A 20,934-nucleotide genomic window follows, 5' to 3' on the forward strand; every position below is an offset into this window, starting at 1 on the left:
ACAAACTTTTAAGTTTCCGTATAATAAGCCTAACAAAGAGTAAAAGCAGTGATCTAAATAATGGGCATAGTATTTAGCGGAGAGATCTCCTGAGCTGCTATAGCATCGCTATGGTCCGTTGACACGGGTAAATTGAAAGACTAACTTAGTAATAACTAGTATATTGCTCGTGCTTACGCCATGGTGATGTCTAGAAAAGATAAATCTATACCTATTTATAAAAGGAGAAAATTTCAGTCTGTCGCCTGCCTATCTGTTTCCATTTAGAATCGTCGCCGGTACGTTGTAGATGAGGAAAAAAAGAATAAAAGATTTTCTAGGGTTCCCAATGCAAAATCTTCTATACACATTAGAGCATAGTAAAAATAAAGAAAATACAGGGGTGAAAGCCCTAGTTTGGTTTTGGATAATTGATGAAACCCTAGTACTAACCTCTATACTAAGTGTGTGTAGACTTAATGAGGTTGGTACATGCCAAGTGATGGAGCAAGTGATGATCATGGTGATGATGATGATGATGACCACAAGATGATCAAGTGCTCAACTTGGAAAAGAAGAAAGACAAAGACAAAACCCTATGGAGATCAAGGCAAAGGTATTGCTTAGGGTTTTGGTTTTGGTGATCAAGACACCATAGAGGGTGTGATCACATTTAGGATAGATAGCCGTACTATAAAGAGGGGAATTCTTTGGCTAAGCAGTTATCAAGTGCCACTAGGTGTCATTGTTCATGTGCATGCATTTAGAACATAGTGAGCTAACTTAACTCCTTCAAAGAAAATGATTGTGAAAATGCTAACACACGTGCACATGTTGGTTTACACATTGTGGTGTTGACACACTTTGAGAAGGAGGTGGAGTTTGAAGGGTAGAGAGAGGATGGGTTCGAGAAAATGAAGTGCATATTTTCGACGCTTTTCGAGAAAATGAAGTGCATATTTTCTATTGCGCCGGTGGAAATTTTGGAGAAGTCGCGGAAAACACTCACCGGACGCTGGCCACTGAGGCACCGGACGTTGTGTCTGAGCGTCCGGTGCAAACAGTGCCTGGCCCAGCTAGGGTAAGGCACCGGACGTTGGCTTGAGCGTCCGGTGGTGCGCGTCCGGTGTGCGGGCGTTTTGCGACCCTCTCTGCGCATGGGTCCAGTGAGCACTGGACGCTACCGGTGCTTAGCGTCCGGTGACCCTGTGTGTTTGCGGAGCTCTCTGCGCATGAGTCCGGTGTGCACCGGACGCGTCCGGTGCTAACTTGCTCAGCGTCCGGTGCAATGCAGGTTACCGTTAGACTCTGACACGCGGCTGACGTTGGAGCACCGGACGCAGGTGTTGAGCGTCCGATGCGCCTTTAAGAGCGTCCGGTGACCCCGTATTTCGCCCAGTGTAAGAGCCAACGGCTCTATTTGTTTGAGGGGCTATAAATACATGTTTGGCCGGCTTGGGGCTTAATCTCTTGGCATTCTAACATACTTGACATCCTTGTGAGCCTAAGAAAACACCTCCCACTCATCTCCTTCTTAGATTATACATCTTTGTGAGATTGGGAGTGATTCCAAGTGCATTTGCTTGAGTGATTGCATCTAGTGGCACTTGGGGATCGTTCTAGCTGCGGTTTTCTTGTTACTCTTGGTGGTTGCCGCCACCTAGACGGCTTGGAGCAGCGGAGGAAGATTGGCACGAGTTGGTGATTGTTCGTGGCCATCTCCCGGTGATTGTGAGGGGTCTTGTACCTTCCCCGGTGGAGAGCCGAAAGGTAACTCTAGTGGATTGCTCGTGTCATTGAGTTACCTCACTTGTGGGTAGGTTCTTGTGGTGTCCTAGTGAGGACGAGGTTCGTGCTACACCTCTTAGCCACCGAACCACCAAGTGTTGGTCGACACAACGGGGACGTAGCGTGCCGGCAAGCACGTGAACCTCGGGAGAAAAATTGTGTGTCTCCATTGTGATTGTTCATTGGATTTCTCCCGGTGATTGGACTTCATATTATTGATTGGTTCATCCCCTCTACGCGGCGGTATAAAGTTCAAACCATCTCTTTTACATTCTCGCAAACTAGAGTAGCTTTCTTCTTGTATAGAAACTTTAGGTAGCTTTCTAGTGTAAGTAGTGACATAGCTCTTGTATGCCTAGTGATTATATCAACTAGAATTGTTGGATAGGTGGCTTGCAAACACCTTATTAGAGCTAGAGCAAAAAGCTTCGCTTTGTTATTTACTAACCTCTTGCTCTAGTGAGTTTGTAGAATTTTTAAAATAGGCTATTCACCCCCCTCTAGCCATATTAGGACCTTTCAAGGGGCCTAAGTGTAAATTTGTCAGCCAATTGGCCGCCCGTAGATAGACCGCATCCACAATCGGCCCGTACATAGACTGGAAGAGGAAAAAAAATAGAACCTTTTTTAGGTTCCTAATGCAAAATCTTCTATAAAAATTAATAAATATATAGTAATTCATAGAAAAATCTAAAAATTACAAAACAAATTTTGTTTAGCTCCACATATTTAGATCCATATAGTAAACAAAAAAATCACAAATTTTAGTATATTTTTTTGCTAGTAGATGCTTGTCTATGCTTTTTAGTGTAAAACTAAAATTGTAGTTATCTTGCTTCAATTATTATGAAAATTTTATAATAGCCTATTTATTGTGATGCTTGATTTGTGGTAAAAGTTTTAGCACAATTCCTGTATATCTTACTGATTTACTAATCTAACTAAATTTATGCTTGAGGATATTTACACTACCTTTGCATGATGTGTTGTTATGTCATATGAACACTTTATAAGTCCATGTGTTTATAATCTACATACATTTAATTGATATATAATATTCATAGAAATCCTAATCTAAATAAAAAATAAAGCTACCAACAAACTTCTCATTTTTAATATAATCCTAAGGTATATGAAGAGGTAATATTAAAGTAAGAGAAGGTTTGACTAATTTCTATTATTATTATTAAATAAATATGTCTCCAAGCTATATATTATTTTAAATATTAATTATCTAATACCATAGATGTCATGGTTATCAATAAAATAAATTATAGACTTTAAATTTTATAAAAAAACATAAATATAAATAGAATGTAACATTATGTCATAACTTTCTATGGCCATTTGATGCTTTTCCCCGTTGCAACGCACAATAAAAATCAATTTCAAGATTCACATAGACTTCGGCTTACCAATAAAAAGTATATTGTTAGCTTCTTGTCTTTCACAAACAATTGACAAATTGACAGAAACTTATACAATCTATATGAAATCAAAATCAAATCTAAAAATCATAATTCAAAAGTTTATTAGGCTCCTTTCAACCAGAGAGTATAAGGCGCCATTGCGCATGAAATAAAAATCCTAAAAAGTCTAAGAGCATGTATATATACTATATATGGACAGTCTGCTTCAAAGTCAGTTGTAAAAGCTTAAAAATTATCAAATTTAATACAAAGGATAAAACACAAATAAATATAACAAAGTGCTCATTTTTTTACAAACGTATATTTGCTCCCGTAGCAACGCACGGGCATATTTGGCTAGTAAACTAATAGAAGAAACATAATTCACAAATAAATCACTAATAGATATTTCCTTTACGCAATAGGTTCAATTATCCCCATATGCAGTTGGCATATTAGAATAGAATGGTATGCCCACACACTGCAGCGCGCTGATGTTCTTTGTGGAGTCGAACAGACCACAGTGAAATCTGTTCAAGATCCAATATGTTCTGCATATGATAAGACACACATCATTAATGGCCATACAGATTACTTAACAAATCCTAGATCGTAGCAGCTAGTACACTAAGTTAACAAAAGTGGCAATGCAGATGTTTGTTTTGGAACAATGGATATAAATAACAAAAAAGGACACTAAATATTTATAAAAGCGTATTTGTATCACTAAATACATCATGAAATATATTTTTATAATATATTTATTCTGTGTCACATATGTTGTTACTTTTTTCCAATAAAGTTGATCAAATTTAAGACAACTCAACTTAGCATGATTCTAGAAATTGATTTATTTAAGACTAAGGGATAATGAGTATTTCCAAAGGTACAAAACAGATACCTTGTCCTACATCATAGAAACCCGAGCAGAGAAATTCAGTTCATTGGTAAGTACTTGATTATAGTCTTCGTCTGAATTTTCATCCTCATGTACTTCTTCCTCTTCATGGTCATCCTCATCGTCATCTTCCTTTACCAAAACAAAATGTACACATACTACATCCGTCCCAACAAATAATAACACTTTGGTCGGTTCTAAGTTAAACTATTTAAAATTTAATCAAATCTATAAAATAAAATATTAATGTTTATGACACCAAGTAGGTATTTCATTGTACTCTTTTTTGTTTAAATTAAACTTGGTCTAACGAAGATAATTTGACTAAAAATAAAATTAAATCTCACCTTCTTGAGACGGATGAAGTATTTGAACATACTCCATTAGTCCTATAAAAAATGTGGTTCTTGTTTTTTTAAGGAATCAAACAGATTTAAGTTTGATCAATCATTATGCTAAGCATATTAATTTTTTTACCGTACAATTTGATCATAGAGCATGTTTATACTAAGCCCCCGGCTATATAATTTTAAGGGTCGTTAGGCAAGTAAGAAGATAAGGGCTCGTTCAACTAATTTTTATATCAAAATTATTGTATATAGTACGGATAACAAAAATTACTTTGTAATATATGTATATTTCATAAAATATAACAATACTTTGTTCTTCTTGTTTTTCTTTTTTTCTGAGTACTCGACAAATGCTTCTTAGGCAACATCTAATATATTTAGATAACTACATTGAATTATAAATTTATAATGCTAGGCCCTAGCACTATACGAGCATAGCGAATACACAAAACAAATAAGAAAAAAAAATTAAAAATACTAATCCATCATGGTTGTTGGTGTGTTGCTTACTCTGATGGCGTGTGTACTACCTGATGTTTTCTTACCGTTATGTACAATAAGACCGGAAGAAAGAGTAATCTACAGCTTTGACTGGTTTATCTTTGGATCTTCAAATACTTATTATGCCAAATAGGAAATCATATGTACTAATTACCTATATTGTCTTGGGCCCCAAGCTTCATGGGCCTCCGACGGTCGCACTACGTGCCCCTCCCTTATAGCCGGCCCTAGGGGATGTTTGGGACTACTTTACTCCATGTTTTCAGCTCCATGCACCCAGTTCGAGAAAAAAAAGGTAGAATTATGAGAGCAGCTAAAGAAGTACTCTATAAACTCTATAGTTTTTTGTGGAGCTAATCTACGGTGAAGTTTGTGGAGTAGTCCTAAACATCCCGTAAATCTGTTAGATACCATGGCCGTGTTTAGTTCCTGGACGAAAAGATTTTGTGACACTGTAGTACTTTCGTTTGTTTGTGGTAATTATTGTCTAATCATGTCTTAACTAGGCTTAAAAGATTCGTCTCGTAAATTTCGACCAAACTGTGCAATTAGTTTTTATTTTTATCTATATTTAATACTCCATGCATGCGTCTAAAGATTCGATGTGACGAGAAATCTTGAAAAATTTTGAAATTTTAGGTGGAAGTAAACAAGGCCCATGTGCTGGTATAGACTTAGTTAAATTAAAAAGATTAAATTTAGAATCACACTCATCTTGAAACGGAGTGGCTAGTTGGCCAAGACAATCTTCCGCCTTGTCTTTGCCGAGCAAAAGATACAGAGCATTACGCGGCGCGCACGGTGCCGGGCCCACGACGCCCCGACAGCGCCCGCTTGGACCGTCATCTCGTCGACACGCACACCCCCCAGCGGGGCCCGCACACCGGCGGCCGTCGCCGTCGCGTACGGGGTCAACTGGGTGGGGGTCCCGTGGCCGCCCGCGGGCCGTCCAGCGCTGATCGGACGAATCCGGCGACAGCAACGTGGCCCGCGACGGAGTCCACGCGCTGACGCGCACGCGAACAATCCCGTTACGGCAGAAGTGTGTAGGAGTAGCTAGTGCGAAGAGGAAGATATGCAAGCTGGATGGTTCTAGACACTTCGGTCGGGACCTGAAAGCTGCTTTTCGATATTTTTCACCGGAGATTCTTGCGACGGCGACGCGTAGCGTAATGCAGTCTTGGCGCTTAGTGTACGTAACTTTAAATTGGTTTAATTTGATGTCAGTACGGTCCATTATTTATTTCCTTCCGATAGCTACTAACCTTATACTGGTGTACGAGTACATGGTTTGCAAAACGTGTGTGTGGTGACAATTGGGGCTCATCTGCTGGTTGGCATGTGCCAGTACGGTCAGTTCTTTCCCAGCAAGTTCGTACTACCAACAAAGCAATGTTATTAGTACTTGACAAGCAATGTCACTTTGCGCATGCTGTACTGTACATAACTCATCAGCCTCATATGACATTGTTGATCCCAAAATTGGCTCGAGTCATAAGTATGGCGCTCATCGTCAGGGGACTACGGTGATGTATTCGTGTGTGAATAGACGTGTCTTTACATATACAAAACTACAACTGACGGTGTTTATGATACTAAAAAAGCATGCACGTGTGCTTCCAAGCAAAAAACTGTTCCTATATGGACTACTACTATTGCAGTTTAATTTGTTTTAATTGAAGAGACATCGGTACTTCCTACTACTACTCCTTTTCCTTAATGATGTGTTATTGACAGAGCTAATTCACCTATTAAAGCCTAGCTTTTCCTCTATGTATGCATGATTGCACGTCAAATCTGCCCATTGCATTTCTCACACAACACACACTGTGTAAGTGTAACCACCATATGCACCGGCCCTCGGAAAAAGCAAGAGCATGCAAACAACAACCAGCTGTTCCTGCCTTTGTTAAGCATCCAAAGCAGACCTAATAATCACGGATCTAATCTAAGGCCTTGTTTAGTTCACTCCAAAAAGCAAAAAGTTTTCAAGATTCTTCGTCACATCGAATCTTGCGGCACATGCATGAAGCATTAAATATAGACGAAAATAAAAACTAATTACACAGTTTAGCTGTAAATCGCGAGACGAATCTTTTGATCATAGTTAGTCTATAATTGGATAATATTTATCACAAACAAACGAAAATACTACAGTACCGAAATTCGAAATCTTTTCGGAACTAAACAAGGCCTAAGCACAAATTAGCCAAAGGCAGCATGGCCGGGGGCCCCACCATGATAGTGGACGAACAATTAAAAAGCCGTAGTGCGCACATCGCACCACCACCGTCCAATTATCACCGCTCGTCATCGACAAATCGTCCAACTTGCCTTTGCCGCCCCCTTGATGTCATCCGCCATCTTCTTTAAAATTCTTCTATCACCGGGTGAGTGAATGAAAGACAGCAGGGTGGACGACGACGACGTCCATTGTCAAAGCACGCTTCTAACACCGGCCGTCGGATCGCGTCGATCTCTACGCATCGGACGGCCGGTAGGCCAGCAAAGTCCAGTCTCACGTTGGCTTATCGTTTACCAGATTTTCTAATGAGACCCTTCTTTTTTGCTTGTTCGCTCGCCCTTGACAAAGCATCAAAATTTATCTAACTCCCGTTTTTTTTTAAAAAAAGAAAAATGCTTATGCGCCGGAAAGGTTATGTTATTATGTTGTCGTGTCTCACGGTCCGGTATGTAGCATCCACGCGCACCATGCATGGTACTAACTTCCAAGTTCAAACAGTAGCACCACTATTTTCAAAAACCATTTAGTTTTGTTTATTTAGGACAACAAGAAATCTAGTATTATGTGTGCTTACTTCTTGTTAATGAATCATGATTTAGTTAATTACTAATACTTATGTTTTTATAGGATTTAGTGCTTGTTCGTCTAATCCCTTCTTTTACCTAATATAATCTCCATCCCATGTAAGTTAAATGTACATAATTAATTAGCTCAAAAACATTTACTTAAGATATACATGTAGAATTATGTTGAATTTTTTTTCAGAGTCACATAATCTCTAATGTTCAAGGAGACATATTTGGACCAATTCAAGGTGAAAAAGGGGGTCAAGATCACCCGGACGAGTCGGACTTCAAGATCTTTGAGGAAACTTTCAAGGCCCCTCTATCCTCCTCAAAATGGGCGGCCATGCATGAACTATTTCTCGGTCGTTATCATCGCCACGAGGTGGTGCCAAGCGACACGAGAGTATATTAGTTGTCTAAGCAGCTGTAGCTATACCGTCGCTACATAGTCAAATATGTAATAGAACTAAGCATTTTGCGAGTGTTGCAACAGATTAGGAAGTTCAGTTTAGGTTGACACTCGCACACCAAACCACGTTATTCTAGCCTGCTTGGGCGCTCTGGGTGTAATCTTAAAAACTCCTTTCCTCTTAATAAACTACGATAAAATTTGCATGTTCGCGACCAAAGATAAGCATAAAACACAAAATAAGAGAATTGTTTTTTTGACCCAAGGAGTATCATTGGATATTTGTTATAAAAATCAAGAAACTATCTATTCTTTGTGCCTCCACCAAGATCGCAAGTGGTAACACCAACACCCCGTTAGTGTTGAACCACTGGAAAAGGCAGGCACCAGACACAGGGGGCTATTAAAATTTAATTCCCAAACGGAGGTGCAAATCGCAATTTCAGAGGGGGCATGCGCATGATGGATGGATGCATGTCATGGGGGTCATGCACCCATGCCATGCCGCCCCCGAAAATATCAAGGCCATGTCAGCAGCGCCAGGAGGCGATCTCCCACACCAGCCCACAGCCCCAGCTCGAGCCGTTCCCGAATAAGTATCTCCCTCCCCCCGCACCCGCAGCGGCACCCACCCGCCGACGCGTGGGCCTGCACGTACCTCGCGTCCACCTGTCGGTGACTGCAGCGACCCGCGTGGGCCTCCACTTGTGGCGCGCGGGTGAAATAACGCGGCCGCACCACCACCACCCCCCGCATCGCGAAAAAATCTTTTTCTCGCCTCTCCTCGCTCCTCGCCATCTCTCTCTCTTCCCCTCCGCCTCACCCGCCGCCCCGCCGCGAAATCTGCGCACGGACGCCGCCGGCTGCCCGCGGAGTGCCTCAGATTAGAGCGCCCCCCGTCGAGGTAATGCTCCTGATTTTTTTTCCCGGATTTTTTTCTGCGCGGGTTTCGTGTTTCCGGCGCTGTATTTAGTATTTACTGCGGTTTTGCCCGTTGATTTACGGATATCCGTTCGCGGCTACTGTGCCAGCTGGTCGGATGGATTTGTAGATATTTTTAGGAGCAGGTGGTTTTATCGGGGGTTCTGGTGATAGATTTACTAGAGACGCGGAGGATTGGACGACGAAGAGTTTAAATTTTGGCGGCGAGGTTGAGCTGATTGATTGTAGTTACCATATTTTGTTTTGGCTATCCTCGACGGATCGATGCGTGGCGGATGCACTTGACTATGAATTTCTGTAGGTTTTTGTTTCGGCTACTAGATCCTTAGCTCGTTGATTGCAAATAGTGTGGATTTGAGCTTGGCCTCGCTATTTACGGTGTCATATCATTGTGTAGAATTATTAAAAAAAAACAGTGGAGAATCTGTAATTACGGTTGTGAAGTTATAAGGGCGTGGATAATCTTTTGGAACTGTACCCAGTAAAGGTTTCTGTTGTTAATCCTTTATTTAACACGTCTGCTTTGGTTACCCTGTTTGTTTGATTGTATTTTTTGACGATGAACTATACCAGACAATTACTGACCTCAACCTGTACTAGGAATATGCAAGTTGAGCATACAAGATTATTTATCCAAAATAGAAGGATGTTACCTTGAACTTCCATATCAGTCATCCTATTCCTACGAATTGTTTGTCAGTACAGGAAATTAGGTGATAAGTTGAGTCCTCGAAATTGCTGAACCTTAATGGACGGCTTTTTAGATGTAGGCACCTGTAAGAACTTCCTAATAAAGGGTAAATAGTTGATTCCCAAATCGTCTTCCCCTTGCGGATGGTTTCGAAAAAAAACCCATCATCTTGAATATTTTAAAATGCTTTTACCAAATTGATTCTTCATTTATGTGATCCAGAAATGTAGTTTAAGTGTCCATTTTGGATTGTGGCGCTGAAATTTCAGATAAGTACTGCCTATATTTGTTGTTAAATGAAAATTACTGCCTTAAAAAGATAAGTGAAATTTTCTCATCCCCTATTTTAGTAATAGTTTTGTTTGATCATGCATTTATTGTATCTTAAAAAATTTAAAGGATCTATCAGCAGATTATACATATTTTTTTGTTTTAGCTTCATCTCATTTCTTTTGTTAGTTCCTATATTTGTTGTTTAGTTGCTTCATTCTTAAATATTAATTCTCAATATTATTCATTTACCCCTATTATTTTTTGTTATATATTTCTAATGCAGAGGTTTTTAAGCAACTATGTTTGGGATTGGTTGATATGATACTTGTTCACGTTGGGGGATGCAGGCCCCCCCTCTGTGGGGGTTGATCGAAGAAGTTAACAGTACACTTAGGAGAACTTGTGTCTTACTGAAAGTTTCTTGGTTTCGAGGCAAGTAGCATTACTAAGAGTAGGACTTTGGTGGCATAGATGGATGAACTGACTGGCAACTTCAACACGGTGTTGATTACAGGTGCCCTTGTTGGTTATTGGATCAACGTGTGTAATTTATTTCTTTCCCTTTGAGAGCCTTTCTAGTTTCTTGGGCAGGCTCTTGAGCTACCAAGCATGTCAGATTCAAATGTGAAGTGGATTGATGGTCTCCAGTTCACATCATTGTACTGGCCTCCACCCCAGGATGTGGAGCAGAAGCAGGTATCTTTCTTGCTTCTTGAGTTTTGTTGTCTATGCTATAATTTTCATGATAATTGATGTAGATCACAAACACCTTTGGTCATTTTTTGTTTGAAGGCACAAATTTTGGCCTATGTTGAGTACTTTGGCCAGTTTACAGCTGACAGCGAGCAATTCCCTGAAGATGTAGCTCAGGTACCTCATCTCCTACTACAGTTTAGTATTTGTTGTGGCAAAATGTATGCCAGATGTGTTTACCTTATTTACCCTTTCTTTTTGCTTCTGTGCAGCTCATTCAAAGTTCCTATCCATCAAAAGAAAGTCGCTTGGTAGATGAAGTATTGGGTAATACAAACTTCTTATGGACAATTGTCAGGAAATTCAAGAAAGAATCTGACATTGCTTTTACTTGCATTTTACAGCAACTTTTGTTCTTCATCATCCGGAGCATGGTCATGCTGTTGTACATCCAATTCTTTCACGCATCATAGATGGGACGCTGTGCTATGATAGGCATGGTCCCCCATTCAGCTCCTTCATCTCTTTATTTAGCCATACTTCTGAGGTGAGGCCATTACTATCTTGGTTAGTTTCAGTTGTTCTCTTTGTGTTGACTTTGAGTTTCACTATTCTATACTGTTTCTCATTAATAATTTTTGCCGCAGCAAGAGTACTCAGAGCAGTGGGCCTTGGCCTGTGGAGAAATTCTTAGAGTCTTAACTCACTATAATAGGCCAATATTCAAAGTTGAGCGCCAACATAGTGAAGCTGAATGTAGCAGCACATCTGATCAGGCAACATCTAGTGATTCGACCGATAAGAAATCTAATAATTCTCCAGGAAATGAATCTGACCGGAAACCATTGAGGCCACTAACCCCGTGGATCACTGACATATTGCTAGCTGCACCTTTGGGCATTCGAAGCGACTATTTTCGATGGTGAGTAATATTATTTGTATTTGACCTTTTCTGTTTATTGAATTTCCTTAAAACTCCAGATTATGTATTTTTATCAACAATGAGTATATCATAAACAATGTATACAAGGAATTCAACAAACAGCTAGCCATGAATCCATGATAATACAGAAGGGAAGGAATTCATTATCCAGTCTATACCGCAACCATGTCTGCAATTTACTGATTTCAAGCATGCCGCTAGGAATAGTATGAGGACATATAGTTCAGAAATAACTAGTTACTGTGATGTGATGCAGATGCACAAATGGAATTGTTTGTCCTCTGCTGTGAGATGCTTTTCAGCTTGTTGGAATATATTAATTTGCTGCTCAAAGTTAATTGTTTGCTTGAATACACTTGTACTTTGTAACAGAGGCTAAGCACTTTGTTTTTATTTCACATTTATCAGGTGTGGGGGTGTAATGGGAAAATATGCTGCTGGTGGAGAATTGAAGCCTCCAACTACTGGTCGGTATAAAATCAACCACCAAATATTTTATCTTGATATTATAGATTTGCAGCATTACAGTAACAAAAAATATCTCATTTTCTTATATGTAGAGATATCATACTGTCCCTTATTAACTGTCGCCATGGGAAGCTTGTTGGTCAAACTTTCTTAAGTTTGACTACATTTATAGAAAATATTAGCAACGTTTGTATCTCAAAATAAATTTATTATGAAAATAGATTCAATGATATATCTAATGATACTAGTTATGTATTATAAATATTAATATTTTATTGTATATATTTGGTCAAAATTGAGTATGTTTGACTTCTTGAGAAGCGAGAACGACAGTTAATAAGGGACGGATGGAGCATGTAGCTAGAAATTTGGATTCTCAATTTCTGCAGTGGAACTGTTCTATTTTAAAATCCCACAGGGATAAACTATAATAATATATTGAGATCTACATCTATTAATGGGTGGAATGTGGACAGTTTTTTTTCTTTTCTTTATTTTTGGTGGTGGTGTGTGTGGGCCAGGGGGCTTTCTTATGTATGCATTCTCTCCCTACTCTTGAGCCTGGAGTTTGGAGGACTGTTTTCTCATATAATCCTTCATCCCTTAATAGCTACCTCTAGGTTTGTCCTAAGTCAAACTGTGTTAGTTTTGACCAAATTTATAGGAGAAAATATTGATATCTAGGACACCAATTAGTATCATTAGACCAATCATGAAATGATTTTCACCATGCAGTTATTTGGTGTTCAATATTTTAATTATTTTTTCTATAAACGTGGTCCAAGTTAAAATAGTCTTACTTAGGACAAACCCAGAAGTATCTATATTGTGGGATGTAGGTAGTACTTGATAATGTTTGTTGTGTATGGAAAAAAATTGTAACATATCCCTGGGTGATTTAGCTTGCAGCCGAGGATCTGGGAAGCACCCACAGCTTATGCCTTCCACCCCTAGATGGGCTGTTGCTAATGGAGCTGGAGTTATATTAAGTGTCTGTGATGAGGAGGTAGCTCGTTATGAGACAGCAAATTTAACAGCAGCAGCTGTTCCTGCACTTCTGCTACCTCCACCAACAACACCCTTGGACGAGCATTTGGTGGCTGGCCTGCCCCCTCTTGAACCATATGCTCGCTTGTTCCATAGGTAAGCTCCAGTTCACTGCGATGCTTAATCCACTTCCAGATAATATTTTTAATGGGTTATTTTCTTTTCAGATACTATGCAATTGCTACACCAAGTGCTACACAAAGGTTGCTTTTTGGTCTTCTCGAAGCACCACCATCATGGGCTCCGGACGCACTTGATGCAGCAGTACAGCTAGTTGAGCTACTTAGAGCAGCCGAAGATTATGCTTCTGGCATGCGGGTATGACATACTTCACATATTATCCTTCGAGTGCAAAATTATCAAGTTGCCTATGATACAAAATTGTCCAACCACATATTTTTGTGTAATTTTTCATTAACTGTGATACTTTATTTTTATGTAGCTTCCAAAGAACTGGATGCATCTGCATTTCTTGCGTGCGATTGGAACTGCAATGTCAATGAGAGCTGGTATTGCTGCTGATACAGCAGCTGCTTTGCTTTTCCGAATACTTTCCCAACCAACGCTGCTTTTTCCACCACTGAGACATGCCGAAGGAGTTGAAGTACACCATGAACCACTGGGTGGCTATGTATCATCATATAAGAAGCAGGTATGCAACAATTTTTCTCAAAATCAATTTAAAAGCTTTCTAAAGAAGCTATGGATATGATGACAATTCAGACACTAACTGTTGTCTAGTGAAAGCACAGCTAAACTTTTCTCTACACAACATTTTTAGCCAGTTTTATCACTGTCAAACTAAGTTCAGGGCAGAAGACACCTTAATATGACTATTTAGGGTATTTGATCAGCCAAAACATTGCAGTGAATTGATACAATGTCTACACTTAATCTGTATGTGTATTGGATAAAGAATTTTCACATTTATACGTGCTGATATAGTATGGTACCTTAGTTCCTTATTTATTTATTTATTTATTTTATGATCTACGATGTTCTTTGAACCATATATTCTTTGATATAATCTTTTACAATATTCAGCTACTTTGATGTTATAATTATAACAACCCAAAGTAGGAAATTAGCTTCCCCTTGATTTATTGCTGACTGTTTGCATTGTTCATTTTTCTGTCTGCACCTTTAACTACTGGAAGTTGGAAGTTCCTGCATCTGAGGCCACTATCGATGCCACTGCACAAGGCATTGCTTCTTTGTTGTGTGCTCATGGCCCTGATGTTGAGTGGAGAATATGTACCATCTGGGAAGCTGCCTATGGTTTGCTACCGCTAAGTTCATCAGCAGTTGATTTACCTGAAATTGTTGTAGCTGCTCCGCTTCAGCCACCTACACTGTCATGGAGCCTGTACTTACCATTATTAAAAGTATTCGAGTATCTACCTCGTGGAAGTCCATCTGAAGCATGCCTGATGAGGATATTTGTGGCAACAGTTGAAGCTATACTTAGGAGAGCTTTTCCTTCTGAAACATCAGAGCAATCTAGAAAGCCAAGAAGTCAATCTAAGAACCTTGCTGTTGCTGAACTTCACACAATGATACATTCACTCTTTGTTGAATCTTGTGCCTCAATGGACCTTGCCTCCCGATTGCTATTTGTGGTGTTAACCGTTTGTGTCAGCCATCAAGCTTTGCCAGGGGGCAGCAAAAGACCAACTGGTAGTGATAACCATTCCCACGAGGAAGCCACTGAGCATTCAAGATTAACAAATGGAAGAAGCAGATGTAAGAAGAGACAAGGCCCTGTTGCTACGTTTGATTCATATGTTCTAGCTGCAGTTGTTGCCTTATCTTGTGAGCTCGACCTGTTCCCTTGCATTTCTAAGAATGGATCGCATTCAAATCTAAAGGATTCCCTGAAGATTATCATACCTGGAAAAAACAATGGGATCAATAATGAGCCACGCAGTAGCATCAGCTCAGCAATTCTTCATACTCGCAGAATTCTTGGCATCTTGGAAGCCCTTTTCTCCCTGAAGCCATCATCAGTTGGTACCTCATGGAGCTATAGCTCAAATGAAATAGTTGCAGCAGCTATGGTTGCCGCTCATGTTTCTGAGTTGTTTCGTCGGTCTAGGCCGTGCCTTACTTCACTCTCTGCAATGATGAGATGTAAGCGGGATGCTGAGATTTCTACCAGGGCATCATCCCTCTACCATTTGATTGACTTACATGGTAAAACAGTGTCCTCCATTGTGAACAAAGCCGAGCCTCTTGAAGCTCACCTGACCCTTACACCAGTAAAGAAGGATAATCAACATCGCTGTGAGGAAAACAATACCAGCTCATCGGATAGTGTCAAGTTGGAAAACAAGAATGGTTCAACATCACATAAGAAAAATGGTTTCTCAAGACCACTCTTGAAATGTGCAGAAGAGGTTCTACTGAATGGCGATGTTGCAAGTACATCTGGGAAATCCATTGCAAGCTTACAGGTGGAAGCATCTGATTTGGCAAACTTCCTTACCATGGATCGGAATGGGGGGTACCGAGGTTCACAAACTCTCTTAAGATCTGTATTATCTGAGAAACAAGAGCTGTGCTTCTCTGTTGTCTCATTGCTCTGGCAGAAGCTCATAGCTTCTCCCGAAATGCAGATGTCTGCAGAAAGTACATCAGCTCACCAAGGATGGAGGAAGGTATATTTATGTGTTCTTATAAGCCTGTGTGGCAGTATGAAGTCATTAATATTGTTGTTAACATTCTGATGGCTAAATGACAATCCTTGTTTCTCATGTGTAGGTTGTGGATGCACTTTGTGATGTCGTTTCAGCCTCACCAACCAAGGCCTCAACTGCCATCGTTCTCCAGGTCACGATATTGCTATATTCGCATGTTTGGTCAAAACTAATTTTGGTTTAAATTTTGTTTGTTTTACTTCAAACAAATTCATTTTCCTTTTCTGATTAATTTATTTGAAAACAGCCATTCTTATTTTTTTTGGTTTCTGACAATTCTATTTCAAAACAAATTTTAACTACAATGCCAACGTGAATATGCACCCGCTTCCTAGTCATCTTTCTTGACGCTTATTTTTTTCGCAGGCCGATAAGGACTTGCAGCCTTGGATTGCTAGAGACGATGAACAAGGTCAGAAGATGTGGAGAGTCAACCAACGTATAGTGAAGCTTATAGCTGAGCTTATGAGGAACCATGACAGCCCTGAAGCTTTGGTGATACTTGCTAGTGCCTCTGACCTTCTACTTCGTGCTACTGATGGAATGCTTGTTGATGGGGAAGCTTGTACTTTGCCACAACTTGAGGTGACATTTCTTTCGCTCATCAGATTTCGTAACACGAGAATACCTTTAACAAAAATCGTCTGTTCTGTTCCATTATGTTCTGCTGTCATTAAACATGACCAACTATCATTTCCATGCACTACAAACTCGCATGATATATATGCCTGCTGACTGTCGCTTTGTCTGGTGGATACATGCAGCTTCTCGAAGTAACTGCTCGAGCAGTGCATCTTATTATTGAATGGGGAGATTCAGGTTTATCGGTTGCTGATGGCCTTTGTAATCTGCTAAAGGCATGCCATCTTTATCTACCCTCGTTCTCATTCATTAAAATGCCAAACCATGCCTCCTTCATAACTCAGCAGGTTAACTGAATATGATTTGCAGTGCCGTCTATCAACCACCATCCGCTGCCTTTCTCACCCAAGTGCACACGTCCGTGCGCTCAGCATGTCCGTCCTCCGTGACATCCTGAACAACGGATCCATGAACCCCAGCAAGATCATCCAAGGGGAACAGCAGCGGAATGGCATCCAGAACCCGTCCTACCGGTGCCTGGCCGCAGGCATCATCAACTGGCAAGCTGACGTTGAGAGGTGCATAGAATGGGAAGCCCACAGCCGCCGTGCCACCGGGCTGACGCTCGCCTTCCTCAGTGCGGCGGCGAAGGAGCTCGGCTGCCCTCTCCCCTGCTGACAAGGCCAGTCCCGGATCTGACATCGGAGGCCACTTGACGGCCAGTGCTGGCAGCAGCTGCATGCAGGGCCGGCGAGTAGGACGCTAATCTCTCGATCAAGGACGACTCGCCGGTTTGTTCACACGATATGTGATTAAGCTGATATTAGATGGGGTTTCCAAAGCATATACGGGACTTGCTCCCATTGTGCGATTTCATTTCAACCTGACGTCAGATGTTGTACAAGCTTATTTAACTGCTTGAGTTGTACGTAACTTGTATACTTGTAACTTCGTTTAATATGGTTACTGAAGAAGCAAAACATATCTTTTCCTTTTTATACTTGTTTAATATATTTACTGAAGTAAAACATATTTTTTCCTGTTTATACTTGCTCTATATAAACGGTGAAGATGAACCACAAAACGAGGACACGCCTTATTGGATCTGCGAGTGCCGGTACACTCCGTCCTATTCCTAAAATAAGTGGCACTTTAGCTACATATATTGTCCAGATTTATAGATGAAGTGTCACTTATTTTGGGACCGAGTGACCATCCACAGTTAAAAGACGGATCATCCGTTAAATTCCCACAACCACAGCTAAAAGACAGTTAGCGATTGTGGCATTCATATATTCCTTGTAAAAAGATTAAGATCACATGAACGTCTTTAGACCAATGCTAAATGATCATGTTTTGTACACCTTAGGTCCAATGCCAGATGATGTCCGACATTGGGGTTTAGTCTTTGCTGTTCTTATATATTCAGAAACGTGATCTTCGTGTATCACAAAATTACCTTGGCCTGTCAAAGTTGTCAGATAATAATTCTGAAAGGTTTGACTTGACAATCTGCTGTGATAAGAAATGAGCAACCATGAGTCTGCTGTATTCGAGTCCTCGAGAATGCTCATTCCAGTTTCTAGTTCTAGGTTAAATATTAGTAAAAATACATGTTTGGATGAAAAGAGATGTTACAAGAATTCATGATCACATTTATGGAGTAGGAAAAAAATAATGAAACAATGCTACTGCAAATGCAGCTTTTACACATAATGCAGCAAGCAAATTCGTTCAGAAGAAACCACCACCACAAAGTGCTGAGCATGGCTTTGCACTTGCTAGTTGCTACATAAGGAAAAGACTGATGCCGAAGGCGGCAGTAACCAACCATTATACTGCTTTCAAGTTCCAACCTGTGCAATCAACATATTTGCCTACCAAGAGGGTCTCTGTGTGACATGTACATTCTGTCAGTAAGGGCAGATAACGTCAACAATCCAATACACGGAGACATAGCTGGTGGCAAACACACCATCTCTAACCGATGGGCTTCTCGTTCTGGGTCAACAAATATTGAGATTTTTGAGGTTTCAGCCAGTGAAGATCAGATCCAGATGCCTTGAACAAACCAAGACAAATTGCTTCCAAATTTTCATATGGTTCTCACGTTCAAGGACCATCACAATGCATATCCATGGAAGCAGTTAAATTGCAATTCACAGAGTCCTGATTTTGTGGCGACTGGTTGTTCCGAGGTGCATTTCTGTTGGGACATGAGTTGTTGGAACCATACCCTGAAGCCTGGATCAAATGATTTGAGTGGAAATTTTGCCGTAAAGGGTCGGGAAGAGAATTTGGCACGCCAGAATTGCTTGTCTGGTCTGTTTCATCCATCCGGGAGTCAAGCGCAGCAGCTATGTTCCCAAACGAGAAGGGATTGCATTGAACATTTGCAGGAGGGATGTTATGTGTTTGCTGTTGACTTGGATGCTGCGGAGATGCTACAGGATCCCCTCTGCGGTGCTCAATCTCATTCTGCGTACAGAAGAGAAACCATCAAGGACTTGGGACATATGAATACTGCAGAAGCAGTAGCAGCAACTACACTAAAAAGGCAACAATTTTGTCTCCAAATGAGGTCTCAAGGCCAAGAGGTTGCAATGGAAACAGTCAACAGCTTTAACATTTCACTTGACAATGGTGTATGTACTGATATACGAGTCTCAATTAGACAGCATCGAGCTTACGTGTAGCGTAGCTATCATTTTACAACAGTTTCATAGTTTACTCCCAGTAGCACTTTGGAGCATAACAAGGCACTAGCTATCATTTTACAATAGTTTCATAGTTTACTCTCAGTAGTACTTTGGAGCTTAACAAGGCACAATAAACTCCAACCCATAGTATCATAGAAAATTGTGTTAGAATCACATATGCGGACCAACACATTTATTGTAACATTATGTTCTCTCAGGCTTATTAGATTCATGGATTACATTTGTTAACAGTACATCTTATGCAATGCACATATCTTAGTTCTAGCAGGTCCAACTATTAAACTCCTATCATTAGGTCAAAAACCTAAAGTGAAAAGCTGTGACAACATGCAAATCTCTCAACACTTAGTAATAGATTTGTCTGTGGTCCTTGCATAAGACATATGGCATCATCTTAGTTTATCGATAAGGTTTCATAACTGTTAGGAAAATTGGCGGAGACAAGATGTTAACATAACCTGCAAGTATGCAAGCATAGCAGCAACAGGCACCTCTGAAGCTTCTTCAAGCTGACTGGACAGCCATTGATGTACATTTTCCTGTCAAAGCTCCATGAAGAGGATGATTAGTCAACGAGACGTTCAAGAGCAGTACTATTAGACAAGTCCCAACAATTATGCTAGTTTGTGTCAATTTAGGTTTCAGAATTCAGACAGGCATTTGGAGAACACCTACAAGGCCCCAGCCCCTTTATTGTTCAAGGACAACCAGCCCGCAAGTCTTGATTAGCTTGTGTTCACGTTTACGTTTCCCCGACTCTGCACACGGCATCCAAAGATTGAAACCTACTTCGGCACCCAAATTGCCTCTTTATTGTGCAGAGATCGCTGCACCATCTTCCTTTCGGAGTAACCAGCTGCAGCATGTAAAGTTGTAAACTTGACAAACAGGCGCGGTGGCACGTTCCGCCCAAATTCTACTATCCCATACTAAATTCTCCGCAAGAAGTCAGCAAAAGCAACAAATTTCCCCATCCTATATGACACTATCAACCCCGGGAAAACCGAAGCAAGATCTCATCTCCCCCTAAGCTCCGCGTAATATGCAATCAGACACCACCCCGACCGCCAAGAACTCGCGCCAAGATCGCAGCGTCCGCGCGACGCGGGCCGCCGATCGGAGGGGGAAACGGGAAACGCTGGAAGAAACGAACAGTCAGAGGGAAGGGAACACACCATGGCCCGGCGCTCGCCCGCGACGAACGACGCCTTCTGGTGCGCGACGGCATGCGCGTACACCTGGGACAGCGCGTTCGCGGCGCCCCGGAACGCCAGGTGCACCTCCTCCGCCGCCGCCGCCTCCTCCTCCTCCTCCGGCCTCCGCTTCTTCGCCGCGTGCGCCGCCATCTCACAAGGGCCTCCCCCGTCCCCTCACCCCGCTGAGTCCGGGAGAAGCGAGTCGGGAACGGCGAGGAGGCGGTGGAGCAATCGCGTTCGCGTGGCGACTGGCGAATGGTGTGGTGTCGCGTGTGGCGCTGGTCTACGCCAGCTCCGTGGACCGGGTGCTGGTACACCGCGCCGGCGGAGGCATCACGCGCCACTGGCTTCCACCGCAGGGCCGGCCCAATAGGCCACTGGGTTCGTTTGATGGGCCCTTACACACAGGCCTACTCCCTCCGTAGAGAGTCCCGGCCCAGCACGTGTCTACGCGTACGTTTCTACGTATCCGAATGCATACGACACTGGAGAAAATTTGGCGCTTCGTGATAAGACGAGTGGAGGCGGCAAGCGAGGC

General features: G+C 41.4%; 2 protein-coding genes across 4 annotated transcripts; one reads left to right on the forward strand and one right to left on the reverse strand.

Annotated features, from left to right (window-relative positions):
- LOC110433900 (protein GIGANTEA) lies at positions 8,788-17,510 on the forward strand. 2 transcript variants are annotated; one of them, XM_021456949.1, is made up of 16 exons: positions 8,788-9,049; positions 10,335-10,483; positions 10,566-10,747; positions 10,844-10,921; positions 11,017-11,071; positions 11,149-11,291; positions 11,392-11,666; positions 12,096-12,154; positions 13,058-13,298; positions 13,370-13,520; positions 13,645-13,854; positions 14,360-15,859; positions 15,963-16,031; positions 16,265-16,483; positions 16,663-16,755; positions 16,850-17,462. In XM_021456949.1, exons 3-16 carry the CDS (start codon positions 10,661-10,663, stop codon positions 17,156-17,158), a joined length of 3,489 nt encoding a protein of 1,162 aa, XP_021312624.1. In that variant the 5' UTR covers positions 8,788-9,049; positions 10,335-10,483; positions 10,566-10,660; the 3' UTR covers positions 17,159-17,462. The 2 variants fall into 2 exon arrangements, with proteins under 2 accessions (XP_021312624.1, XP_021312623.1); XM_021456948.1 differs by having other exon boundaries at positions 8,789-9,049; positions 10,335-10,565; positions 10,643-10,747; positions 16,850-17,510.
- Positions 18,025-20,675, reverse strand: LOC8078762. 2 transcript variants are annotated; one of them, XM_021456950.1, is made up of 3 exons: positions 20,376-20,675; positions 19,692-19,739; positions 18,025-18,958 (listed from the first exon to the last, which is right to left on the reverse strand). In XM_021456950.1, exons 1-3 carry the CDS (start codon positions 20,544-20,546, stop codon positions 18,593-18,595), a joined length of 585 nt encoding a protein of 194 aa, XP_021312625.1. In that variant the 5' UTR covers positions 20,547-20,675; the 3' UTR covers positions 18,025-18,592. The 2 variants fall into 2 exon arrangements, with proteins under 2 accessions (XP_021312625.1, XP_002457228.2); XM_002457183.2 differs by having other exon boundaries at positions 19,659-19,739; positions 20,376-20,673.

This window comes from Sorghum bicolor, chromosome 3, assembly GCF_000003195.3.
Source record: "Sorghum bicolor cultivar BTx623 chromosome 3, Sorghum_bicolor_NCBIv3, whole genome shotgun sequence".
NCBI lineage: Eukaryota > Viridiplantae > Streptophyta > Magnoliopsida > Poales > Poaceae > Sorghum > Sorghum bicolor.